Raw genomic sequence first — 27,905 nt, 5'->3', positions numbered from 1 at the left:
ATGCAATGAATTTTTATTACAATTAGGCTAAGAGTAGTATTCTTCATTTATGTTTTACTAGCTTGATAAAGCTTATATTTGATACTTCTTTTCATTCTAATGAAAACCTAACCACTTTCTCTTTTTAATATCTCTAATGTTTTCAATAACAAAACAACCTTCTACATTTGGAGTCATGTCATGAATGGGTTTGTCAATTTTCTCAACGACTTGTTTGACAACATCCATTTCCAAATCAATTAGGAGGTTTCACCACAATTTAAATAATATCATGAAAAACTTAAAAACTAGAAGAAAAAAAACACCTACAAGATGGACCCTATGTTCATCGTACTAAAATAACTCTACACTTTTATTTTAGAGAAAATACTCACACACACGATATTAAAAATAAAAACAAGAAGCCTATGTGTCTTAGGGGTGTATTAAGAATTTCCAAAAGAAGAAAAAAAAAATAGGAATCACCGAAAGAATATGGGTATATGTATGGGCCTTTATGAGCCCAAGGTTTTAAACCCGTTATCCGAATCCAACTCGGTTTCAATACTTTCACCCGTTTCACTCTCTTCATACTGTTTTCTCGCCGTCGTTCCCAACTTCTTCTTCTTCTCCGTGTAACACTGGAACTACTATACTTCTACCTCGCACTTACTTTGCGCTATCTTCAGTTTTCTTCACTTGTTCTCGTGTTTCTTACTTCTGAAATTCAATCAATGCATGTCATTTAACTCTAACCTGAATAGCTATTTTATATAGATTTTCTTACTGAATCACGTGTGTTTTTTGCAACAGTTTTATACTGAGACGAAACAATGATAAAGAGAAGATTCTTTAAGGTTGATCATGGAGATAGGGATGGTGCAGATCATTCTTCTTCATCCTCGGATGAAGATTATGATAATCAACCCGCGGAAGGAAGCCAGGAGAATGATGATGATGATGAAGTTAGCTCAGCATCTTCTGGTTCGTTCATTCACTTTGTTTTTTTTTCTTTCTCAAAAAGTATTCTTGTTGATGTATTGGCACTTTTGCATGGTGTTCTAAATTCATTAAATTTTGTAGCTTGGTTTAACTATTTGAGATGAGTTTAGAAATATTGCAGAGGTAGTTTTCAGTACGAACAATGGAAGATATAGATTGCTGCAGAACTAGTTGGAATTAGTTATAGATATTCTCCATATTTTGGCCTAGTTTGGAATTTGGATTAGTTTCTAGGTATTGGAAGCTTCTAAAATAAGTTTATGGTTTTTGAATTTGGAAGAGTTTTAGAAAGTTTATAGTTAAAGTCGAGGGCATTTCAACAAAATTGAAACTTGAAACAGGGAAATTTCAAATGATATTTGAATGATTAAATAACCCATATAGTAATGTTCTTTTGATATTTTATTTATGCAAGTGTTTATTGAAAAGAAACATTGTCTTGGTTGGAACATTATGGAGGAATTTGATCCATGTAACCGACTCCACTTAGTGGGATAAGAAGACTTGGTTGTTGTTGTTGTTGTTGCTGCTTATTGAGAAGCTTATCTGATTCCCAAAGTGGGCTTTCTTCCTAGCTTCTGCCTGAAAGCATAGTGGCTGAAACTCATTTACTATTGTATGGCATTGTCTGACCGGTATTATTTAAAGGGGCTTGACATGTTTTGTTTGCTATTATGTAATGCTACGGAAATGAGTTTATTGTTGGTCACTTTTCACATTTTTAACTTTTTTATTTTGGCGATGCAGGATATAAAAGTGAGGATAGCTCTGCCAACGACATTGATGCGCACTCTGCTGATACAAACTCTGCAGGTAGGGTTAGTTTGTAATTTCTGCTTTGAGTTATTATCTTTCAGTGCAAACTTTGAATTATATTGATGATATTTGTAATTTCACTAATTTGTATTCCATCAGCAATGTTAGAGAACGTTAGTCCCCTCGTGAGTGATTAAGTTTCCTATTCTAGCTTCAAGGATACACAAAAAGATCATATCTACTATATGCGGCCCTCTCTCAATTTTATTTGACAATCCTTGCCCTATTCTTGTTGATCAATCCCTTCTTCATTCATTGCTTATTCACATCCGTTTTGTCTCCATTGTGGAGGCTAGAAGTCACACTTTCATGGATGCTGGTGTGACCCTGTGAGTCGAGGTAGCAGGAGAGTGTGGAGCCTTAAGAATTGTACATGTCCCTATTTTGACCTGATCGGTGATGGGATGTCTATAGAAGAGTGCGATTTAGGCCGTGGCATAGCAGAACTTATACAGAGGTAGAGCTGTTCAAACAGCTGTTTAGAATCAAACTAGACCATGAACTGAACCGAACTACCACCAGTGTTATCAAGTTGCGGCGTCATGGCCGCTATGGCCGATATACATGGCGGTTTTTGGGCTTCCCGCAATGGTAAAAATATCGTCCGCTATTGCGGATTTTTCCGCCATAATCCGCAATAACGGTGCCACAAAGCGGCTGATATGGCGGGATTTTCGCTCTCCGGCATGGATTGCCATCCGCCATCAACAACACCGACTACCATTAGAAAAACTGGACTATTAAAATAATTTACAAATTGAGTTGTATTTTATTCTATCAGTTTACTAACCGAACTTCAAATATCTACAATTCGGTGATCTCAAACAAATTGTTAACCTCTTGCTGCTACTCCATGAACCATATGATGAAAGAGTTGTTTCCTTAACTAACGATTTGAAATTGAAATTTCATCGGTGAGAGAAATACCACAAACATGTGATGATTCCTATCCCTTAGTTTTATCATCAGAGGTGATGTTGTTTGAGTGGATTTAACAAATTTCTTTTCCATAGAATTCCCTTTTCGATAACATTTCAACTTTTGCCTTTTTTAATTCACAAGCTCGTGCAATATTGCCACTTAGATCCAATTCAATGCTGGCAAGTGTTGCTTGCTCCTTAGTTTCAATTCAAGGCTGCCATGCAATAATGGATGGAAGATGGAGCGGGTTTAGAACAAGATAAAGTGAATTTTTATACAGAACCAACCATCTTTCTAGCAGCGAGTCTAAAAGATAGATGCTAAACGTATAACATCATAAATTTGCATTTAGAGTTTGACTTTTGAACATAATGCAAATTTTTTAATAGGTAAAATATATCAAATCAGTTTGGCATTGAAATACATTGCACTTAACCATTGAAGCGGTTCTGTTTGGTCATTTTAGGTTTAGCGATTGCAGCTCGGTTCTGTTTTCTCAGACTGCTTTTGTGGTTCAGTTCAGTTTCTCCTTTAAACCAAACTATGAACACGCATATACAGAAGGGTGAAATTTTAGTTTTTTTATCAAACAACCTAGACTCTACATTTTGGTGCATATTTTTGTGTTCAACTCCAGCAGTTTTTCGGGTTCTAATTTAAAACATGGTTGAGAAAGAGAGTGGGACATCCCATCCTTAGGCACTCTGATAACAATGCTTGTGGTGGTGGCAGTATTTATTTCATCCACGGGACCACGACAAGATTTAATGTTCTTTTATAGAAAGTTTAGTGGATAATTAGAGGGTACATTTCAGACATTGACTATAAGAGACACTTGTTAAACGGGCCAGCTCCAGAATCAGAAGGCAGAGGGGGGAATTGAGTTTCAATATGACCATAAGTTCTTCGATCATATTTATAGCTCTTTACACTGCTCAATAGGCGTCTTAACTGAATATGTTATACGTTCAAGGAACTGTGGGGCATTGTTAGTTTTTGAATTGTATTGAGCAGTATTTGGTCATAAATTTTTGTTTAATATTTATTTGATGAAATTATGTTTGTTTTATCATTGGTATTACTCCAGGTCTGCTATTTAGTGAAGATGATACTGGAACTATAAAAGAAAGGGAAGTGTTTATTAACAAGAAGTTTGCTAGTGAACGTGACTCTGAGAAATCTAATGTTATGCCTGAAAAGAAACCCCTACCAGCAGATATACAGTCCGCTTTTGTCGTACAAATAAAATCAGTATTTAAATGCAGGCTATGTCCTCGGATTATATGTTTGACTGAGGACACTTTGCGGAATCATCTTCAATCAAAGGTACTGCACTTTTTTCTCTGGTTGCGCAATATCCTTATGCATCATATTTACTATTTGTCCTACTACAGCCTGAGAAGAAAGTCATAAACTCTTAACTATTCTTCCCAAAAAGATCAATTATTACATTTTTTTTATATTCATTGGTTGAAAAGTTCAGTAACTGGTTTAACTGGCAAATTGAAGGAAGATGCAATCATTATGTTTGCGACTATTTAGGTACTCTGGGGTAGTAGTCACACACTTCAGGTTGTTCTAATCTCTGTTATGGAGAACCCTTTTTTTAGCAAACGATAGAGCTTGAATCAATATTGTGGTCTGTTTTTTTGCATCTGATGAAATGTCAAAATTTTACTTGCCGTCAATGTTGATCCCATGATGACTTTGTTATTACTATAGAGACATGCTCGATCTGAAAAACTACACAGGGAAGGCAGACTGAAGGTCATGCTCAACAGCGATGGTGAAATAGAGAACCAAGAGGACTCAGAGAAAGAAACCGAAGATACTGAGGTTGGTTCTTCAACAGTTTGACTGGATTTACAACTCGGCTAAATGAAAATATTAGACCTGTCAGATTGAAGAAACTGGTTTTTTTATTAAACATGCTAGGAAAACTAATAATTTGTTAACGTTTTAGGATTATATAAAGAAGAATGACATAGGACCGAAGCCACATAAGGAGAGATCGAAAAAGAAGGTATGTAAAAAAACACTAGCATTTCAATTTTCAGACAGTGAGTATATTGATACCGTAAAGTTTGATATAAATCTTGAATGACAGAAACGTGACAAATCAAACTCAAGGAAGATTCGGTCAAAAGGGTCATCCAAAAGAAGCCGCAAAAAATAAGAACTGAAATACATTTGTATTCAACATTCTGTCGAGCAAGTTTTCTCGCTACTAACATTTGCCTTCGTGTGCAAAACATGTGTACTCTAATGTATACTCTACATGTAGCTATTTTGATCTCTATTCCCAGTCTCTTCCAACATTTTTATGCATTTCCTTTCCATTTAGTGTAACATTATACTCAAAGCTTCCTTGTTAAAGATATTAATATGATTATGATATTGAGGATGCATTTTGCTGTGTTTGAACTAACTTGACATATTCCAGTCTAATGCGTAACAGTATACATTTCATGATACATTTCATGAATCATGATGTGTGTGCATATCTTGTTGCTGTTGAAACTTATATTTTGGTATTTGAATTAAAGTTAGTATCTTCAAGCCCCACAACTTTTCTTTTCGATATTTTAGTTTGAGTTATAAGGTTGTTCACTTTGAGTTTATTTGTTAACAGATTTATTTCCTGTAATGAGAAAAGTTAAAAATGAAGTTGTTTTAAATTTATGTTCAATTGTCATGAAGAAGCATGTTAAGCTGTTATTACATAATATGTTTAATATGTATTTTCTTGAATAAACTTGTATTTCTTGAATCACATGTTAAGCTGTTATGTATTTTAACTTTAACATGTATGAATAAGCTGTCTGGATTATGTTTAGATCAACACAGAGTATGACTTAAATATGCCTCACGTGTGATGTCATATTACATCAAGTATGACTTAAATATAGAGATCACAATAAGCAAAAATTTGGGCGGGATATACTATGCTTATGTTTCTATATCTACAAGTTTGAAAAATATTTGTATTGCGAACTCATATTTGCATTGGCATTAACATAAGTATTTGCACTATATCTAAGTATCCATTCTTGTTTTTTTTATCCTATTTCTAATAAAAAAATGTTTTTTTTATCCTATTTCTAATAAAAAAATGATTAATTATAAGGAATTAATTACTATGCTGTGTGTAAAAAGTTTTATATGATTGATTCATCATTATCACCTGTTTACATTATTTTATAAATTTTTAAAATAAAAGTCAACTTTTTTTCAATATCCAACATTTATTATTAACTGACTTACATCATCGGTGTATTTCAATTAAATTCTAATTATAAAATATTATATTATTTAATTATAGCAATATAAAAAAAATCAAAAATTTTATTGATGAATTATAAAATACACAAATATTTATATTAAAATAGTTTAATATTGATATATTTTTAAAAATTGATTAACATATATTTTTTTTAATAATTTAAATATATATAAATATATATTGTGTAAATATGAGGGGATGAATCCTAAAGTATCAATAAACAACCGTTTATTTTTGTGATTAATAGTCTTTATCCATGTCTATTGTCAAATATGTGGATTTTGACTATATCAATCTAATAGTCATCCCTACTTAAATATGTCTTATTTGTAAAGTCCTTAAGTACATTTTGATAAGTGTTTTTTTATTTTTTATGTTGAAATTAAACTCTAATGGATGTCAAAGCGTGTTATTTTGATTAGTAATTTGCAAAATGGGGAATTTTTACTCAAATACCCCACTTTTTTTTTTAAATCTCAAAATAACCCATTTTTCAGATTAATTCTCAAACTTTCCCACTTTGAAGAGGTGACGTCAGATGAATTGGCGTCTGCTCTCTAAGTTAAAGAGGTGGCGTCAATTGGATTGGCTTATGCACATGGTGTTGTCAATCCAATTGGCACCCATGTGTAAAAAAGGAGAGGAGGCGCCAATTGGTCTGACGCCTCCGTGTATTGTGTAATTTTTTTTTGTATAAATAGAGGTGTTGTGTGATTCATTTTTCCACGCCTCTTTTCATTATATTGCAAACATGGTTCGTCTTCGTCGCCGTTATGGAAAAGTGATTTATTTGAGAGACAAGTCTCCGATGGAGATGCTCTTCTGGTACATCTGTCGTTTCGAGCAACTACATAGCGAGTTTGTTCGTTAGTTAGACGAAAACATACCTGAAGGCGAAAAAATTAGAAGTATTGAGAGACTCGATGTCTTATGTGGATGGGTGTGAGTAAAAAATGATAAGGATGCTATGGAAGTGATGTTTGGACCCAATGAATCAAATTGATTGTTGTAATCAATTAGAAATGTTGTTTTAAATGTTGTCGTTGTTGTGCAAAAAGTCAACTGTTGTAAAAATGGTCAATTTTGAATGAATCAAGACCTAAGGACCAAAATGGCCAATGATTAGGACCTATCCAACGATTCATGGACCAAACACCAATGAAAATGACATGGAATAAACTAAGTGATGAACTTGATAAATAGCTAATCATGGATCAATGGACATGACCATAACTTGGATGAACAATGCCAAGCATGAAACAAAAACTCTAGCAAGGCCCAAGATGTACAATGAACTAGGTCATAATCAAAGATTCATGGACCAAACAACAATGGCAATGCAAATGACATGAATGACATCGGCCAGATGAAATAGGTTAGGCGTGGACTAGGCATGATGATATTATCACATGCAGTGCTATGGATGAATTGAATCAAGTGGAAGTTGTAATGCCATGGAAATGGGCTTGAACCAATGAACATAAAAAAGCAAAAGATGAACATGTAAGGCCATAAAGTGAATGCTAAACAGACCAAAGAAACCTCCATAATAGACCATGAACAAGTGGGTCTTGAATGGATCTTGACCAGGCAAGTGAAACATACACAATGGATGATGCAACGACCATATGGCTACCAAACACCACAATAATTATTTCAACCTTTCCTCGAGCATCATTCACACCAATGTCTCCCTTCAATCGTCCTGGTCGCCCTCCAAAAACTCAAATACAACCCAACTACTCTGGCATGAGTCACGAACTCAGATATGGCAGTAGCGCATCATTACATACACACGACTACGCGGATTTATGATTTATCTAAATATCTTAGGCAATCTCCTGCGGATGGTGGTGATGTTCTTGCGCCCTCAAATCCTCAAACATATGGGGTGAATCATCAACGTGGGTTAAGGTCACGCGTTCGGGTAGCTAGAGAATGTGGTACCGGAGGTCGGTTAGGTCATTCCGGTCAACGACGTTGGTCTTTATGGTATTCGTATGTAAATGCACATTGATATTAATATCAATTGGTCCAATTTCGACTTTTATCTAAAATGTACATTTTTTTTTAAATTACACAACACAAATAGGTGTCAGACCATTGGCGTCTCCTTTAAAACCTAACACGCGGGTGCCAATTGGATTGGCAGCACTATGTGCATAAGTCAATCCAATTGGCGTTACCTCTTTAATTTAGAGAGCATACATTAATTCATCTGCCGCCAATTCATCTGACACACCTCTTCAAAGTTGGGTAGTTTGAAAATTAATATAGAAAATAGATTCTTTTAGGACTTTTTAAAAAAAAATAAATTATTTAAGTAAAAAAATAGTAAAATGGAAACCAATTATAGAAGATATCTATGAGAGTTCTTGATTTATAGATCGTAAAGAAAACGTAATTGTCATAAAAAGATTCAAAGGTAATAGTTTCTTTAAAGTAAACTTGTAGTGTTTATTTTCATCTAACTATTTATGAATCCGTTTTTTTAAAATTTTAGGGTGACCAAATCCATGTCTTAACCCGCCACCGAGATTTTATAGATTGAAAGAACAAGATTGGAAAACATCAAACTAATATAGTATACAATGATGAACCTCAAAGAATCATTTTTCATTTAAGATTTGTGAAAACAAGGTAAAAGAGTACAAATGGGCCAATTAATGTTATCGTAACTTATGTTTGGTAGAAACAAAAACCAATTGATTATATTATGAGAATTTGTTATGACACCCTAAATATTTTTAATATACTATGTGAATTTATACAAATGCCTTTTAATTTTGAAAATACATCTTCGAATACACTTTAATCCACACTGAACAAATATTATTCTGAGTCATATTTTTTTTGTTTACTTTATTCTGAAGATGTATCTCCGAAATGACTTTATAGTTATATTTCTGAAGAGACACACTAATATCAAAATCAACAGAAAAGTAAAATTTCAAAATTAAATTGACATTCATAATATAAAATAAGCATTACAATGTTGATTTCAACATAAACTACAATATTACATTTCAATATCCCGGTGGACGCTTGAACATCTTCAGAATATCTTCGACCAGTCTTTGTAGCATCGCTTCCGACTCGAGCAAAACTTTTGACTCAAAACGGAAATACGTATTCCACATAGCCCTAACACCTGCTTGCGTCTTAATCTCAAATTTGTTGAATTCAATTTTTCCTATGTTGTTAATCGATAGTGAATGGTACTCGAGCTTCACAATCCTTTGTTTGTCTCTATAAGGTAAGAGATAGTGGATTCCGTCTTTGATATCTTCGAGGGAGGTGAATAAAATGTGAATATAATGTGAATATATAATACTTTAGAGTTTTTGACTATTTATATTTGAGTGATTTAGAGTTTTTTACTATTTATATTTGAGTAATTTAGAGTTTTTGACTATGTATCTAGTAAATTCATGTTTTTCAATAAAACTGCTAGAGTTCCTAGATATCTTACTTGGACCTCATTATTTTGATGTTGATCTTGAGTTATAATGTTTTTCCCTTGTTTTGTTTGGGAGTATGGAAATGACTCATTCCAAGTTCATTTATATGCATGTGTAGCCAATTTTTCACTTGTTCGGTGTTATTCATTTTGGAAACTAATTTTTTTGTTTTATATTTTAAGATTCACGAGGACTTTGATTTTGGAAAACCGTCACGAGTCCTTAAAATAAGAAAGAAAGATTTTTCCATGGTTAAGAAAAACCAGAGTTCCAATGTTTCACCCGAACCAACAAATTCTACGAAAATATACTTCTAAATTTATTTCGAAAGTATATTTCTTGACTAAATTTTGAATAAAAAAATATGGGATGAGACTTAAGACACATTTTGATATGAAAAAAGTGCATCCGAAAATGCACTTCCGAATTTTGAAAGGCGATTTTGAAATTCCTTAAAGTGTTTTTCCACACCACTTGGGGTGGGATAAATAATTCAATTTATAAAATTAACATGCAAATTACAATCAACACATTTGTGTAAAAGGGAAGTACGTTATCAAGAAAAAATTCCTACATGTTAAAAAAAATACAATTTCTTTTCCACCCTTTATGATATGCGTGGCACCTATGGAAATCAAAAAATGACCATCATTTTCTGGGCTTTATCGCATACCAATTTTTTTAAACATATAAATAATAATCGCTAACAAAAATACATCTACAACCCATACATGCCCATAAACATGATCTATATAGGACATTTGTAAGGTGCCAAATGGCCCTCCTAAAAAAGGGTCTGTAATTGGAGGAACATCATCATGTGCAAAAACAGGAGCTTCATCACGATCTACATGATCAGGGAAGACGTGACCCTGGGATGAGGATCGATGTCACAAGTGGCTTATAGAAGTCGGTGCTTCCTGTAACACCCCTTTATCTACCCCAAAATACTTAACATATAATCAGAGTAAATAAGCACGCATATAAACAAAAGGGCGTCACATCGACGTTTTCAAAAACTAAAAGCTTTCAAAAATCAGCATCATTCATCATTAATATATAATACACCTGGTCATTTAAAATAACACATTTCAATTGTCATGAATATTCAAGAATATGCATTCGCAGCGGAAAATAATGAATATTCATGTATTTCATAAAATGATCCATGTCCCATACCATGATCATCTCTCCATAATCACCTCAAGATAAAATAAAACAAGTAATAACATAATGCATATCCAAATAAGATATGACTTCAATACTACTAATCTACCCAGTGTTACATCACCAGAGCATTGACTCATTACCTAGTCTTCAAACTAAAATACGGAAACTCTTCGGCTAATCTCGAGTGAGCTACCATCCACTTACTTCAGCAATACTACTCCGGAGTATCTGCACGATACCCATGTAAAGGTAACATTCAAACAGAAAAGGTGAGAATTCAAATCATTATGAAGAAGTATAATAAGGCACAATGATTAAATTAACAATTAAAGGAATTCATCACACTTCATATAACCATGTAAATAATATTAACCAACATTTATTTCACATGTTTCAAGCACACATAAAACTCAAGTAGTATAATATTCAAATCCAATATTAGATTCTCAAAAATACACATAACTACAATTATCACATAATCACATACTTTGCCAAGTTATGTATCGAAACATCATCAAATTCAATTACCATATCTCATACACACATCACGATCACAATAATGCATACACTCAATTATCACATAACTCTAATGCGACTCAATGCCAGACATGTGACTCTATGCACGTGGTACCGCAATGTGAACCCAACGTTTCACCGCTTTCCGATTCAATATCTAGAATCCAAGCCACGCTTCTGATCCGGACAAGATCGAAGCCACTACCACGCCTGTAACACCCTTCTAAAATACCCCAAATATTTAATAACAACAACAAATATATATATATTAGAGTAATCATGCACCAAGGGTGTCACACAACATTTCGCACCATAATAACTGTCATGCTCTTTATTCAATCAAAATAAACATTTTTGTTTGCATAATTCGCAGCGGATAAAATCAACCAACCATTCAAAACATATAACGTTTTACAGGTAAAAAGGTTCACAATCAACAATAAACAATTAAAGCATCCCGTCCCGATGTTACATCTATCAGAGCACGACCCACTACGTAGACTACACTAGACTCCAGGCACTAGCTTCTACTCACTCACTGCTCGTTACCTGAAAAATAATTGTAAGGGTGAGTTCCTCAATCGATGTAACAAACATTATAAATTATCATGTTATGTTAAGTAAATTTACACGTTAATCACCCTAATCATATCATGCATTTAGTAACGGCACATCAACTCAAATATCATACTCAATAACAACGTAAAATGCAACTCAATAACGACATAAAATGCAACTCAATAACAACATAAAATGCAACTCAAATGAGACTCGACTCTTCATGCATGTGGTACCATTCGGAGTAAAACTCCCAACTTAAAATCATTGCCATTTTAGTGGGCATCAAGGCATAAGCCTTCAACTTTCAACTTAAAATTTTGCCAATCCAGGCCAACGTGGTGTGAGCAAAGCTCCGACTTAATGCATATGAATGTACATGGCATACACGACTTTAAACTGTCAACAACATAATAATAATATCAACACAACAACGTTTTCAACAAAAATCAACTTATAATCAACTTTGGCTCATCAAGCCTCCAACTCAGTATTTTCAACAACTTTAATACAACTAATCAACATATTTGGATCACCATTTCATAACATAAACCCAACAAAATCATTCCTCACAATCAACTAAAATAGGCCAATCACCAATTACGTTCACAACATTAAAATACCAATTTTTCTAATTTCCAACAGTGTTAACCGGTTAACGCCCTGGGTTAACCGGTTAACGCAGGACAAAAATACATTTTCTGGCAAAACGCAACAGTGTTAACCGGTTAACGCCCTGGGTTAACCGGTTAACGCAGGCAAAACAGCACATTTTCACAAATTATAACAGTGTTAACCGGTTAACGCCCTGGGTTAACCGGTTAACGCAGACAAAACAGCAGTTCTGCGCTAACACAAGGCAGAATGCAGAGTTTCCGCATTTTCCGCCGTTGGAGGACTTCCGGACCTCCGATTCAATTTCCGTAAAAAGCTACACGTTCGGGGAAACACGACTCACACAATTACGGACTCAATTACAGCTTAAACTCAATTTATTCATCACAATCTTTCAGCATTCAACAATCCCAATTAGGGTCAATTCAACGGTTTCTCACTACCCATGACATGTTAATCTATAATACCCATCAAGCGACGATAAACCCCCCTTACCTGAGATAATCCGGCAGTCTCTAAGCTTCAAGCTTTTCCGTTCTTCGACCTTTGCTCTTTCTCCACTTTTCACCTTTCAGCCGCTTCTCTGTTTCACGTGAAAACTCTTTACCAACAATGAACCCTTTTTCTCTTATTCCAACTTATATATTTTCCACTAATTATTATTCCAAATAATAATAATAATAATAATAATAATCCAATAATTCAATTTATTTAATTAAATTATTAAATATATTATTAACTTAATTAAATAATCCTCTTATTTAATTCGGGGTGTTACAACGCCTATTTCCAATTACGGATCAACGTGTGCTACGTCTATTTCCAATTAAGGATCACTGTCTACTACCACGCCTATTTCCAATTAAGGATCAACGTGTGCTACGTCTATTTCCAATTAAGGATCACCGTCTACTACCACGCCTATTTCCAATTAAGGATCAACGTGTGCAATATCTACCACGCCTATTTCCAATTAAGGATCAACGTGTGCTACATCTACCACGCCTATTTTCAATTAAGGATCAACGTGTGCTATATCTACCACGCCTATTTCCAATTAAGGATCAACGTGTGCTACCATGTGAACCCACAGTTTCACCGCTTCCACCATGAAACCGACCATGCCATGAATGAATGTACAAATACCAACAACATATGCAATTAAGATCATCTCTACCATCTTAACATTCCACATATCACCATAATTCAACTCTATGAATTATCCACCAATGATACATATACACATTCATAACAAATACACCATTCACATAATATGCAATTAAGATCATCTCTACCATCTTAACATTCATAACAAATACACCATTCACATAATATGCAATTAAGATCATCTCCTCCATCTTAACATTCATAACAAATACACCATTCACATAATATGCAATTAAGATCATCTCTACCATCTTAACATTCATAACAAATACACCATTCACATAATATGCAATTAAGATCATCTCTACCATCTTAACATTCATAACAAATACACCATTCACATAATATGCAATTAAGATCATCTTTACCCTCTTAACATTCCTTATATCACCATAATTCAACTCTATGAATTATCCACCAATGATACATATACACATTCATAACAATATATCATTCACAAATAAAATCTCAATTTTTCACTTTTCAACAGTGGTAACCGGTTAATGCTCGGTGAGTAACCGGTTACTGTAAAATAGAATTAACAGTTTTTTGAGCAAGTAACCGGTTAACGCTCGGTGAGTAACCGGTTACTGTAAAACAGAATTGACAGATTTTTAAGCAAGTAACCGGTTAATGCTCGGTGAGTAACCGGTTACTGTAAAACAGAATGCAGAATTTTCTGCGTTTTTCATCGTTGGAGGACTTTCGGACCTCCGATTTCGATTCCGTAAAAAGCCAAACGTTCAGAAAATTATAACTCATATAATACTCTAAGTATATAACATTAATTTATAGTTTTAACACAAGCAAATCACCACAAATCGAGAATATGCATCAAGACCTTACAATTCCAAAACCATGCAAAATTAGGGATTTTAACCTAAACATACATCTACCCATTGACCCGATCATACTAACCCATAACAATAAGGATTCCCCCTTACCTCTTCAATTTTCTGGAAACCCTAACTCCTCTCTTGTTCTTCCCCTCTTCTCCTTACTTTTCCTCTTCTCTTTCTCTATTGTTGTCAAATGATCAAATGAATCTTAATTCTCACTCTCCTCACATCTTATATACTGGTATTCTATTTGGGCTTAAAGCATGATACCTCTAATTTAATTAATAGGCCCAATAAGACCTAATATTATAATACCTCTATTTAATTCAAATAAATTAAACCAACACAATTGTCATACCCCAAAATTTGCCCATTAATATTTTAAGACATTTTTCAGGGCACTCCGACTCATTTTTATGACACTGATCTTAAAGGAACAAAGGCCCAACTCACGAATGACCCAATCCTGAAAATGGCCCAAACTGGCCTGTTCGCTACACGTTCGCTACACGCTCGCCTAGCGAACGTTCGCTACACGTTCGCTACACGCTCGCCTAGCGAACGTTCGCTACACGCTCGCCTAGCGAAGCTGACAGACAACAGAAAATTTCGGGCTTCATTCTGAGCCCATTAGGTCATCAAAGGAGTATTATAAATACCCCAACTCCAGAACGAAAAGGGGAGAACGAAAAACCGAGACGGAGACGGCCGGAAACCCTGGCATAGCAACCCCGGAGAGTAGCCCAGAGAAGTCGGAGTGAAGAAACCCTGACGGCCGTTCATCCGCACCGAAGTTACCGCCGCCCAACTCAACCCGATACCAAAAGTGACTTGCCAATTCAGCATTACCACTCCATTGCAAACAGGTTTGTGTATCATTATTGTTTTATGCTTCCAATTTGTAAATCTCTAAATACATAATGCATCATGATTTAATTTTTGGATATGTAATTAGACTTTGCATGTGAATTCCAGTACGCCTGAATATCCTGAGTGTTTGACCATATTATTTCTGTAATTGAATGCAATAAGGCATGCAGCATGCTGAGATCATACTGTTCTGAAATTCAAAACCCGCAGCCGCTCGCTAGCACATCGCTAAGCGAGCATGTAGCGAGCATTCGCTAGGCCCTCGCTAGGCGAGGCAGAGGCGAACGGGACAGCCGTTGATATTTGTTATGTCCTATGCGTAACCTGATATATTCTATGTTAATTATGCACTGTTTTGCCTGACATTCATGTTGCTGTGTTTTCTTTTGCGGTGTAATCCTCGATTGCACCCTGATTGGTATTCTAACCCGTTTGCTGAATTTTGTAAAGGTTCACATATCCCAGGAAAAGAGTGCTGTTTAGGCCTTCTGTAACACCCCAATTAAAATAAGATAATTGTTTGATTTAAATTAATATTTTATTTATTAATTTAATTGAATAATTGGAATTTTGGATTATTATTATTTCGAAATAATAATTATTGGAATAATTATTTATTGGAATATATCAGTTGGAAGTTAGAAAAGTCCCAATTTTGGAAAAAAGGGTTTTCACGTGAAAAGGAAAGGAGAAGCGGCTGAAAGAGAAAAAGGGCAAACGGCAGAGCAAGAGAAGAGGAAAAGCTTGAAGGTGCAGAATTTGCCGGATTAACTCAGGTAAGGGGGGTTTATCGTCGATCTAACGGGTATTATATGATAATATGTCATGGGTAGTGATAGACATTTGAATTACCTCTGAATTGGATGATTATGGTGAATTTGTGAACTTTTGGATGAACGAAATTGAGGTATGATTGAGAAAGAATTCGTAGGAATTTGATGTAAACGTGTTAGATTTGGTGTAATCGAATGAGATATGAATTGTGTTGAGAATATGGACGATTAATTGACGTAAATTGGGCTGTGAAAGGTTGGATCGGATAGGTTTCGTAATAGGGAAAACCATTGTAGATCTGAAATCTGGTTTCTGTAGCAGAGGGTTCTGTTCGCGCGCGATTCGCGGCGCGAAGCCCCGTTCGCGGCGCGAACTAGCAAATCCAGAGGGGTTCTGTAACGCACCGTTCGCGGCGCGAAACCTGCTGCGCGGCGCGAACTGTCAAATCCAGAAGGGTTCTGTGACGCACAGTTCGCGGCGCGAACCCTGCTGCGCGGCGCGAACTGTGCTGTGCAGAAGTGAATATTAATTGTGATTTCTGTGCTGTGGTGGTGCAGTTTTTGGCTGTTTAGGCTGAGTGATGTGACTTAGCTGAGGACTGATGTAATAGGGATCATTTCCCGTTGTTTTGAGTGGCATAGGTATTAGTAAGGTGTGCTAATACTATGATTGATTATATGGCATGATATGATATGCTTTCGTGATAAATGTGTTGATGATATGTGATGGTGTGCATTATACTGTGAATGTATCAGTTATGTATGTATTGTGAATAGACTGTTGTGTGACTTATAGTGTGAGCATATTGTCTATTCTTGAGTTGTTGTTGTTGCTGCATTGCTAGATGATTAGCATGCATGGCATAGCCTGTGGGGCTGTAGCTAATTCCCATGGTGAGGAATTAGTGAGGGAATCCTTGTGGAATTGTTGTTGATGTTTGCATACTAGATGAGTAGTGTACATAGTCTAGCCTTTGGGGCTGTAGCTAATTCCCATAGTGAGGAATTAGTGAGTGAGTCATTAGATCTCAATGAGTGGGACTAGTGGGCTCAGTAGCCGTATCTGGAGGGATCGGTGAGCTTGGACTGTATGTTCAAGAATAGTCGGTACCGCATATGTGGAGTCTCATTGCATAATGAATGTATGGCATATAATATGATTGGATGTATTCCAGTATTATATGTGTGTGGCGTGTTGTGTTGATGATGTTGAGTATGGTTGGAGATTATACATATATGATATGTTGTTGTTGAGTATGATGTTTGAATTGATACTGCCGTTATTGAGTGTGTAGTCTGGTTAGGGTGATTTAATGCGTTATTTACTTAACATTACATAATGTTGTATAATGCTTATTATATTGATTGAGGAACTCACCCTTACACCTATTTTTCAGGTAACGAGCAGTGAGTTGAGTCGGAGCTAGTGCTTGGAGTCTAGTGTCGTCCTTAGTGGTCATGCTCTGGTAGATGTAACATCGGGAGGGGATGTTGAATATTTTATTGATCGGTTGTGAACTATTTTGCGTGTAATATGTTACATGATTGGAATAATCGAATTGATTTCTATCCGCTGTGTATTATGCAGATACTTTATAATTTGAATTAAATAAATGAGCATGACAGGATATTTTAATGATTTTTGTGAAATGATTGTGTGACACCCTTCGGGGCATAATTACTCTGATGAATATATTGTTATTTTAATTATAATAATTTGGGGTATTTAGAAGGGTGTTACATTAGTGGTATCAGAGCATAGTCGGTCGAGTCGAGTCGTAATTTTCTGTTTCCCTGTACGGCATAGGTGTGGAGTAACCTATCAGTACTTATTGTTTTAGTTTGTTTGGGTTTTCAGAATAGAGATGGCTGGAAGAGGTAGAGATGATGCTGCAATTGCTGAGGCTCTGGGTATGCTAGCTGGAGTGCTTGGAGGAAATCAGAATGTTATGGGAATGGGAGCTGCTCGTCAACTGAGTGAGTTCCAGAAGAACAATCCTCCAATGTTCAAGGGAGCATACGATCCAGATGGTGCTCAGAAGTGGTTGAAGGAGATAGAGAGAATCTTCAGAGTGACTGAGTGTGCCGATAACCAGAAGGTCAGGTTCGGTACGCATATGCTGTCAGAAGAAGCAGATGATTGGTGGGTTGCTACCCGCACTGAGTTGGAAACTGCTGGGAATGCTGAGATCTCTTGGGCTGTGTTCAGAGAGAGATTCTTGAGGAAGTATTTTCCAGAGGATGTCAGAGGAAAGAAAGAAATAGAGTTCTTGGAATTGAAGCAGGGTAACAGGTCTGTTACTGAGTATGCTGCTAAGTTCACCGAGCTGTCGAAGTACTATACTCCCTATAATGAGGCTGCTGGAGAATTTTCGAAATGTGTGAAGTTTGAGAACGGGTTGCGTCCTGAGATCAAACAAGCTATTGGATATCAGAGGATCAGGGTGTTTTCTGACTTGGTTGACTGTTGCAGAATTTTTGAACAGGATTCCAAGGCTAGAGCAGAGAGCTATCAGCAGAGGGTTGATAGGAAGGGTAAGAATCAGATGGATCGTGGAAAACCGTATGCAGCTGGCAAAGGTTTTCAGAAGCAGAGTGGGATGAAGAGGCCTAGTGGGGGAGACTCTAGTGCTCCTGTTAAGTGTTATAGATGTGGTCGGGCTGGACATCGTGTTCATGAGTGTACCAGTGCTGAGATGAAGTGTTTCAAGTGTGGGAAAGGTGGTCACTTGGCTGCAGAGTGCCGATTGAAGACTGTAACTTGTTTCAACTGTGGAGAGTTGGGTCATATCAGTCCCCAGTGTCCTAAGCCGAAGAAGGAGAATCAGTCAGGAGGCAAGGTCTTTGCTTTATCGGGTTCTGAGACTTCTGCAGATGATCGTTTGATCAGAGGTACGTGTTATATTAATGGCTTTCCTCTTATAGCTATTATTGACACAGGTGCTACTCATTCTTTTATATCTGTGGATTGTGCTGTGAAACTTAAGTTAGAGATATCTAAGATGCTTGGAAGTATGGTGATTGATACTCCTGCAAAGGGTTCAGTGACTACCACTTCGGTTTGTTTGAGTTGTCCTTTGAATATTTTTGGTAGAGATTTTGGGATAGACCTTGTGTGCCTTCCTCTAGTACAGATTGATGTTATCTTGGGTATGAACTGGTTGGTGTTTAACCGAGTCTATATCAATTGTTTTGATAAGACTGTGGTCTTTCCTGATATGGAGGAAGAAAAGAGTCTGTTTCTATCAGCCAGGCAGGTGAATGAGGAAGTGGCAGATGGGGCAGAGTTGTTTATGCTGTTGGCAACTTTAGAGGCTAAAGATAAACTGGTGATTCGTGATCTAGCAGTGGTGTGTGACTTTCCTGATGTGTTTCCGGAAGAAGTGAATGAGTTACCGCCAGAACGTGAAGTTGAGTTCTCGATTGATTTGGTACCTGGTACTAGACCGATATCGATGGCTCCGTACCGTATGTCTGCTGTTGAGTTGACTGAATTGAAGAGTCAGTTGGAAGATCTGTTGGACAAGAAATTTATTCGTCCGAGTGTGTCACCGTGGGGTGCACCAGTGTTATTGGTTAAGAAGAAAGAAGGTACTATGAGGTTGTGTGTGGACTACAGGCAACTGAATAAAGTGACGATCAAGAATCGGTATCCTTTGCCGAGGATTGATGATTTGATGGATCAGTTGGTTGGTGCGAGTGTGTTCAGCAAGATAGATTTGAGATCTGGGTATCATCAGATACGTGTGAGAACTGAGGATATTCAGAAGACTGCTTTCAGAACAAGGTATGGACATTATGAGTATTCTGTAATGCCTTTTGGTGTGACTAATGCGCCTGGAGTATTTATGGAGTATATGAATAGGATTTTCCATCCGTACCTAGACAAGTTTGTTGTGGTGTTTATTGACGATATTTTGGTGTATTCAAAATCTGAAGAAGAGCATGCCGAGCATTTGAGAGTGGTTTTAGAAGTTCTACGAGGAAAGAAGTTATTTGCTAAACTATCCAAGTGTGAATTTTGGTTAGAAGAGGTTAGTTTTCTTGGCCATGTGATTTCAAGAGGTGGTGTTGCTGTTGATCCTTCTAAGATAGAAGCGGTATCTAAGTGGGAAGCTCCGAAGTCTGTTGCTGAGATTCGAAGTTTCCTTGGTTTGGCTGGTTATTATAGGAAGTTCATTGAGGGATTTTCCAAGTTGGCGTTACCGTTGACGATGTTGACCAGAAAGGGGCAAGCGTTTGTTTGGGACTCAAAATGTGAAAAAGGTTTCCAGGAGTTAAAGAGAAGGTTGACTACTGCTCCTATTCTGATATTACCGAGTCCATCGGAATCGTTTGAAGTTTACTGTGATGCGTCATTGTTGGGTTTGGGTGGTGTGTTGATGCAGAATAAGCAGGTTATAGCTTATGCTTCGAGACAACTGAGGATTCATGAAAGGAACTATCCGACACATGATTTAGAGTTGGCAGCTGTGGTATTTGTTCTGAAGTTATGGAGGCATTATCTGTTTGGATCAAGATTTGAGGTTTTCAGTGACCATAAAAGTTTAAAGTATTTGTTTGATCAGAAAGAGCTGAATATGAGACAGAGGAGATGGTTAGAGTTTTTGAAGGATTATGACTTTGGTTTGAATTACCATCCGGGTAAAGCAAATGTAGTGGCTGATGCGCTGAGTCGGAAATCATTGCATATGTCTATGCTAATGGTTAAGGAATTGGATTTAATTGAGCAGTTTAGAGACTTGAGTTTGGTGTGTGAGAGTACTCACAATAGTGTTAAATTGGGTATGCTGAAGTTAACGAGTGGTATTCTGGATGAGATCAGAGAGGGTCAGAAATCCGATATGCTTTTGGTTGATAAATTGACTTTAGTGAATCAAGGTCAAGGTGACGAATTCAGAGTTGATGAGAATGGTATTTTGAGATTTGGTAGTCGAGTGTGTATTCCGGATGTTACTGAGCTTAAGAAGAGTATTCTGGAAGAAGGACATCGTAGTGGCTTGAGTATTCACCCTGGGGCTACAAAGATGTATCAGGATTTGAAAAAGCTATTTTGGTGGCCGGGAATGAAAAGAGAAATTGCAAGTTTTGTGTATTCCTGTTTGACTTGTCAGAAGTCGAAGATTGAACATCAGAAGCCGTCTGGGCTAATGCAACCGTTGGCTATTCCAGAGTGGAAGTGGGATAGTATCAGTATGGATTTTGTTTCTGGTTTGCCGAGGACAAGTAAGAATTTTGAGGCTATTTGGGTGATTGTTGATAGATTGACGAAGTCGGCTCATTTCATTCCGATCAGAATGGATTATCCGTTAGAGAGGCTAGCTGAATTGTATATTGAGAAGATTGTAAGCTTGCATGGTATTCCGTCAAGTATTGTTTCGGACAGAGATCCTAGATTTACATCGAAGTTCTGGGAAGGTTTGCAGAAGGCTTTGGGAACTAAGCTGAGGTTGAGTTCTGCATATCATCCGCAGACTGATGGTCAGACTGAGAGGACGATTCAGTCGTTAGAGGACCTTTTGAGAGCTTGTGTTTTGGAAAAAGGAGGTGCTTGGGATTGTTATTTACCTTTGATTGAGTTTACCTACAACAATAGTTTTCATTCGAGCATTGGTATGGCACCGTTTGAAGCTTTGTATGGTAGGAGATGTCGGACACCTTTATGTTGGTATGAGTCCGGTGAGGGTGCGGTGGTTGGACCGGAGATTGTTCAACAGACTACGGAAAAGATTAAGATGATTCAGGAGAAGATGAGAGTTGCTCAGAGTCGTCAGAAGAGTTATCATGATAAGAGGAGGAAGTCACTTGAGTTCCAAGAGGGAGATCATGTGTTCCTTCGTGTTACTCCGATAACTGGTGTTGGTCGAGCTTTGAAGTCGAAGAAGTTGACACCTCGATTTATTGGTCCTTATCAGATTTTGGAGAGGATAGGGGAGGTAGCCTATCGTATCGCTTTACCGCCGTCGCTTGCGAATTTGCATGATGTTTTTCATGTGTCTCAGTTGAGGAGGTACATTCATGATCCGTCGCATGTTGTTCAAATAGATGATGTACAGGTGAGAGATAACCTGACTGTTGAAACATCACCTATGAGGATCGAGGATCGAGAGTTGAAGCAGTTGCGGGGTAAAGAGATTGCCTTAGTGAAGGTAGCTTGGGGAGGACCAGCAGGTGGCAATGTGACTTGGGAACTGGAGAGTCAGATGAAGGAGTCTTATCCGGAGTTGTTCGCTTGAGGTATGTTTTCGAGGACGAAAACTCTTTTAGTGGGGGAGAGTTGTAACACCCCAATTAAAATAAGATAATTGTTTGATTTAAATTAATATTTTATTTATTAATTTAATTGAATAATTGGAATTTTGGATTATTATTATTTCGAAATAATAATTATTGGAATAATTATTTATTGGAATATATCAGTTGGAAGTTAGAAAAGTCCCAATTTTGGAAAAAAGGGTTTTCACGTGAAAAGGAAAGGAGAAGCGGCTGAAAGAGAAAAAGGGCAAACGGCAGAGCAAGAGAAGAGGAAAAGCTTGAAGGTGCAGAATTTGCCGGATTAACTCAGGTAAGGGGGGTTTATCGTCGATCTAACGGGTATTATATGATAATATGTCATGGGTAGTGATAGACATTTGAATTACCTCTGAATTGGATGATTATGGTGAATTTGTGAACTTTTGGATGAACGAAATTGAGGTATGATTGAGAAAGAATTCGTAGGAATTTGATGTAAACGTGTTAGATTTGGTGTAATCGAATGAGATATGAATTGTGTTGAGAATATGGACGATTAATTGACGTAAATTGGGCTGTGAAAGGTTGGATCGGATAGGTTTCGTAATAGGGAAAACCATTGTAGATCTGAAATCTGGTTTCTGTAGCAGAGGGTTCTGTTCGCGCGCGATTCGCGGCGCGAAGCCCCGTTCGCGGCGCGAACTAGCAAATCCAGAGGGGTTCTGTAACGCACCGTTCGCGGCGCGAAACCTGCTGCGCGGCGCGAACTGTCAAATCCAGAAGGGTTCTGTGACGCACAGTTCGCGGCGCGAACCCTGCTGCGCGGCGCGAACTGTGCTGTGCAGAAGTGAATATTAATTGTGATTTATGTGCTGTGGTGGTGCAGTTTTTGGCTGTTTAGGCTGAGTGATGTGACTTAGCTGAGGACTGATGTAATAGGGATCATTTCCCGTTGTTTTGAGTGGCATAGGTATTAGTAAGGTGTGCTAATACTATGATTGATTGTATGGCATGATATGATATGCTTTCGTGATAAATGTGTTGATGATATGTGATGGTGTGCATTATACTGTGAATGTATCAGTTATGTATGTATTGTGAATAGACTGTTGTGTGACTTATAGTGTGAGCATATTGTCTATTCTTGAGTTGTTGTTGTTGCTGCATTGCTAGATGATTAGCATGCATGGCATAGCCTGTGGGGCTGTAGCTAATTCCCATGGTGAGGAATTAGTGAGGGAATCCTTGTGGAATTGTTGTTGATGTTTGCATACTAGATGAGTAGTGTACATAGTCTAGCCTTTGGGGCTGTAGCTAATTCCCATAGTGAGGAATTAGTGAGTGAGTCATTAGATCTCAATGAGTGGGACTAGTGGGCTCAGTAGCCGTATCTGGAGGGATCGGTGAGCTTGGACTGTATGTTCAAGAATAGTCGGTACCGCATATGTGGAGTCTCATTGCATAATGAATGTATGGCATATAATATGATTGGATGTATTCCAGTATTATATGTGTGTGGCGTGTTGTGTTGATGATGTTGAGTATGGTTGGAGATTATACATATATGATATGTTGTTGTTGAGTATGATGTTTGAATTGATACTGCCGTTATTGAGTGTGTAGTCTGGTTAGGGTGATTTAATGCGTTATTTACTTAACATTACATAATGTTGTATAATGCTTATTATATTGATTGAGGAACTCACCCTTACACCTATTTTTCAGGTAACGAGCAGTGAGTTGAGTCGGAGCTAGTGCTTGGAGTCTAGTGTCGTCCTTAGTGGTCATGCTCTGGTAGATGTAACATCGGGAGGGGATGTTGAATATTTTATTGATCGGTTGTGAACTATTTTGCGTGTAATATGTTACATGATTGGAATAATCGAATTGATTTCTATCCGCTGTGTATTATGCAGATACTTTATAATTTGAATTAAATAAATGAGCATGACAGGATATTTTAATGATTTTTGTGAAATGATTGTGTGACACCCTTCGGGGCATAATTACTCTGATGAATATATTGTTATTTTAATTATAATAATTTGGGGTATTTATAAGGGTGTTACACCTTCCACTTTATTTGTGGGATACCCTTATGAAGATCCACCCTAAATTGCTTAATTAATTTTAATGTATTAATTTTAATGTATTAATTTTAGTGTATTGATTTTAATGTGGAGATTCATCCTAATCACCTAATTGACTTTAAAATATGACCTTTAAACATGTGATTTTGGACCTCTCTTTGTTACCCTACGATTATGGTATTACGGTCATGTCCCGCGAATGTGGGGATACACTTAGCAATGGCCCTTCGATTAAATCATCATAAAATAAATCATAGTCCCTCGGATGTTGCCTTCGAATATATGATTTCGTCCCTCGATGACCCTTCGGTGTAGCCTACGGTTAAATGATGATCGTCCCTTCGAATGCTAAGGTATCCTTACAACTGTTGCCTTCAATGACCTATCGATGACCCTACGATGACCCTTAAACATCCAAAGGGTAAAATTACTTACTTCACAATAGTAAGGACAGTTTTACCCTCATAAGGATAGGAAATGCCCATAACGACCTTAGGAAGGTATAACTCTCAATTACTGGATCATAACCTAAAACATTTCCCACCCCTCACACTCCGCAAATCCTAGAAAATCACCACCTGGTATACATTCATACTAGAATCATTACCAAGTTACATTTTTCTAAACCGTTTTCAAAATCAAACGAGATAAATACTTTGTATACATTCATACGAGAATCATTACAAAGTTAAACTCTCTTTTCGAAACATTTTTTTAACAATTCACGAACACTTTTCAGACGAAAATATAAGTGATCCAGCAATTAAGAGCCCGTGGATAACCATGGATACAAAGGGTGCTAACACCTTCCCTTTGTATAATGTACCTCCCGAACCCAAAATCTATTGAGGTCTTTCCTGTTCTTTTCCACCTTTCCTTATTGGATAAAAGAAAAGTCGGTGGCGACTCTTGCTATCCGCGACATTGCGATAAAAAGCAAAACACCCCAAGTCAGTTCACCGTATGACAGAACTGGCGACTCTGCTGGGGACAATAAAGAGAGGTTACCTTAAAAAACAAGATCACTTATTCCAAATTTCCTGATTTACTTTTAAGGGATTGCTTGGGTATTTTTGAGTGAAAGATCCTACACCCGGATCTAGTGTACCTTAGGTAAGTAGCAATAGATCATCGCGACTATCCGGCGTATACTGGAATGGTTAAAATGATGGCTACGGTTAATGTGACACTTTGGATGTCCTGATGTTCCTCATGTTTACTTGAGGAAAAATTTGGCTTCCGCGTGGTGTCATCAAAGCATTAACCAGACCTTTAGAACCCTAATTGACTCATCCTAGCCATTAGAAAGTAGTGAGATAACTGACTTCGGTTCCGACTGGGGTTGGTTGAGACTCGATACTACACTCTTTGAGATTGGACTTTAGGGAAGCTTCGGTCAACCACTTGGTGTTGCACTGAAGTGGACTTAAAGGAAGGTCAATGATTGGAGATCCTTCTAGAACCCGGTTATTATTCTAGGACAGGTTGAACCAACCAAACTTCAATGGGGAGGGTACTTACCTATGGAACTCATGCAAGCCTTAAAACCTAGGAATGATTGTGTGACTGGTTTATGTTTGCTACTTGCATAACATCATAACCTCATAACATCATAACATCTTAACATCATAACATCATGACATCATAACATTGTACTAACCATTTCAAGGACTTAGAGATTTAACTTTGCTCTGTTTTGTAAGGCTATGGCTCCCAGGAAGACCATCCGGATCAATTTTGTAGCAATCTCTCCTCAACTGAAGAATTTAGTGTCAGAGCTCCCCGATCATGCCCAGTTCATCAAGAAACACGGTTCTCTCCTCAATTTGGTTACCACTGGTTTCAAAGAAGATATGATGAGAGTTCTATTCCAGTTCTTCGACCCTAAACATCATTGCTTCACATTCCCAGATTATCAGTTGGTACCTACACTGGAAGAATTCTCCAGACTGCTTGGGATACCTATCCTTGATCAAATACCTTTCAGTGGTTTAGAAAAGGTTCCGAAGTCTGAAGAAGTTGCCGCAGCTTTACACATGACGAAGTCCGACATTGAAGCTAATTGGGTAACAAGGAGTGGAGTTAAGGGTTTACTTGCCAAATTCCTGACAAATAAGGCCCGAGAATTCTTAAAAGTTATGAATGTCCGTGCCTTCGAAGACATCCTGGCATTGCTAATCTATGGCTTGGTGTTATTCCCTAATCCAGACCAATTCATAGACATGAATGCTATTAAGATATTTCTCACTCATAACCCTGTACCTACCTTGCTGGGAGACATTTTGCATTCCCTCCACACTCGTACCCTGAAGAAGCAAGGGACTCTCATGTACTGCATACCTTTGTTGTCTAGGTGGTGTATTTCGCACCTTCCTCAATCAGTCTTGAAGAACGAGCAGAATTTGAAATGGTCTCAAAGGATAATGTCGCTCTCCCACCCAGACATCTGTTGGTGTCCTCAGTTCAAGGAAAATGTTACCATCATTGACCGTTGTGCAAGTTCCCTAATGTACCACTCCTAGGAATAAGAGGAGGTATTACTTATAATCCTGCTTTAGCTCTGCGACAGTTTGGTTGTGCTCGAAGAGATGGTCCACATGAAATGATCATCGAAGGCATCATGTTCGACTATGACAACGATTCCCAAGGCCTCCGTCAAAGATTTGTACGAGCTTGGGGCATGGTGAAGAGAGGTACGTTAGGACAGAAAAATTCTATTCCTATGGAACCTTATCTCAGATGGGTACGCGCCAGAGCTCGTGAACTTGTCATGCCATATCTTGCAATCGGACCTCAGATTGTCGAACCTGAAGCTGAAGGAGGCGCTCCTCAGATCATTCCTTATCCAGATATGCCTACAAACGTTGAGGAACTAAAGAGATCCTGGATCCAGTTGAGAGAAGAAAGGGATACTTTCGAGACTCAGTTCGTCGCAGAAAGGAAGAAAGTGTTAGAACTTACCAGTCAGCTTAATGAGGAACGAAGACTCAATGCGTATCTTCGCCCAAAAAGAAGTCGCCCCTGGGAGACTTGAGCTTTCATTGTATTTTTATTATTATTCCTTTTGTAATGAACATTGATCAAAGAAATTAGCAATAAACATTTCTCTCTTGTTGGTGATTTACGCAAAGTTAAATTCCAAAAGTCCTTGAAAACATTTCATGCATTGCATAACATAACATAACACTGCATAACAGGTATTCTACAAGTTCAATGTTCTCACGGTCTTCATTGCAAACAGAAAAATGGATCTCGAACAAACTGTCAAAGATCTCCAGACTCAGAATGCTCAATTCAAGGAGATGATGCTAAGCTTATCCAAGGGGCAGGAGGAACTGAAGGCTCTTTTGCTCGAAAAGAAGAAAGACAAGAAAGCTGTGAGTTTCATTAACCCGGGAAGAAGGCGTAAAGGACAGGCCGCAGGAGTCAAGTTTGGAATCCCGAATGGTCCAGAAGAGGGGGCGGAGAATGATTCAGAGGAAGAGAGTGTTGATTTCTCCAACCCTGAGGATGACGATGAAGATTATGAAAATGAACAGTACTCTCCAAGAGATGATAAGTACAAGTTGCTGGAAGAACGTATGCTAGCTATGGAGGGTCAGAAGGCGCCC

At 37.4% G+C, this 27,905-nt stretch overlaps 1 protein-coding gene across 3 annotated transcripts; it reads left to right on the top strand.

Annotated features, from left to right (window-relative positions):
- The first annotated feature begins 523 nt into the window (after positions 1–523).
- Positions 524–5,146, top strand: LOC127126821 (uncharacterized). Of its 3 annotated transcripts, none has more exons than XM_051055822.1 (7): positions 524–614; positions 793–963; positions 1,729–1,794; positions 3,806–4,044; positions 4,441–4,554; positions 4,682–4,741; positions 4,826–5,146. In XM_051055822.1, exons 2-7 carry the CDS (start codon positions 813–815, stop codon positions 4,892–4,894), a joined length of 699 nt encoding a protein of 232 aa, XP_050911779.1. In that variant the 5' UTR covers positions 524–614; positions 793–812; the 3' UTR covers positions 4,895–5,146. The 3 variants fall into 3 exon arrangements, with proteins under 3 accessions (XP_050911779.1, XP_050911778.1, XP_050911780.1); XM_051055821.1 differs by having other exon boundaries at positions 547–715; XM_051055823.1 differs by having other exon boundaries at positions 604–620; positions 791–963.
- Positions 5,147–27,905: the final 22,759 nt, after the last annotated feature.

The sequence above is a fragment of the Lathyrus oleraceus genome, chromosome 3, assembly GCF_024323335.1.
Source record: "Lathyrus oleraceus cultivar Zhongwan6 chromosome 3, CAAS_Psat_ZW6_1.0, whole genome shotgun sequence".
In the NCBI taxonomy this organism is placed as follows: Eukaryota; Viridiplantae; Streptophyta; class Magnoliopsida; order Fabales; family Fabaceae; genus Lathyrus; species Lathyrus oleraceus.
The sequence above is the reverse complement of the archived record's forward strand: the minus strand, read 5'-3'. Positions and strand labels throughout refer to the sequence as shown.

What these genes read in the sequence shown, in the direction of transcription:
- LOC127126821 (XM_051055822.1), top strand. Translation starts at nt 813, where the DNA reads ATGATAAAGAGAAGATTCTTTAAGGTTGATCATGGAGATAGGGATGGT. An exon ending in TGCTGATACAAACTCTGCAG is followed by an intron (nt 1,795 to 3,805) that starts GTAGGGTTAGTT and finishes GTATTACTCCAG; the next exon opens with GTCTGCTATTTAGTGAAGAT. An exon ending in AGGAGAGATCGAAAAAGAAG is followed by an intron (nt 4,742 to 4,825) that starts GTATGTAAAAAA and finishes CTTGAATGACAG; the next exon opens with AAACGTGACAAATCAAACTC.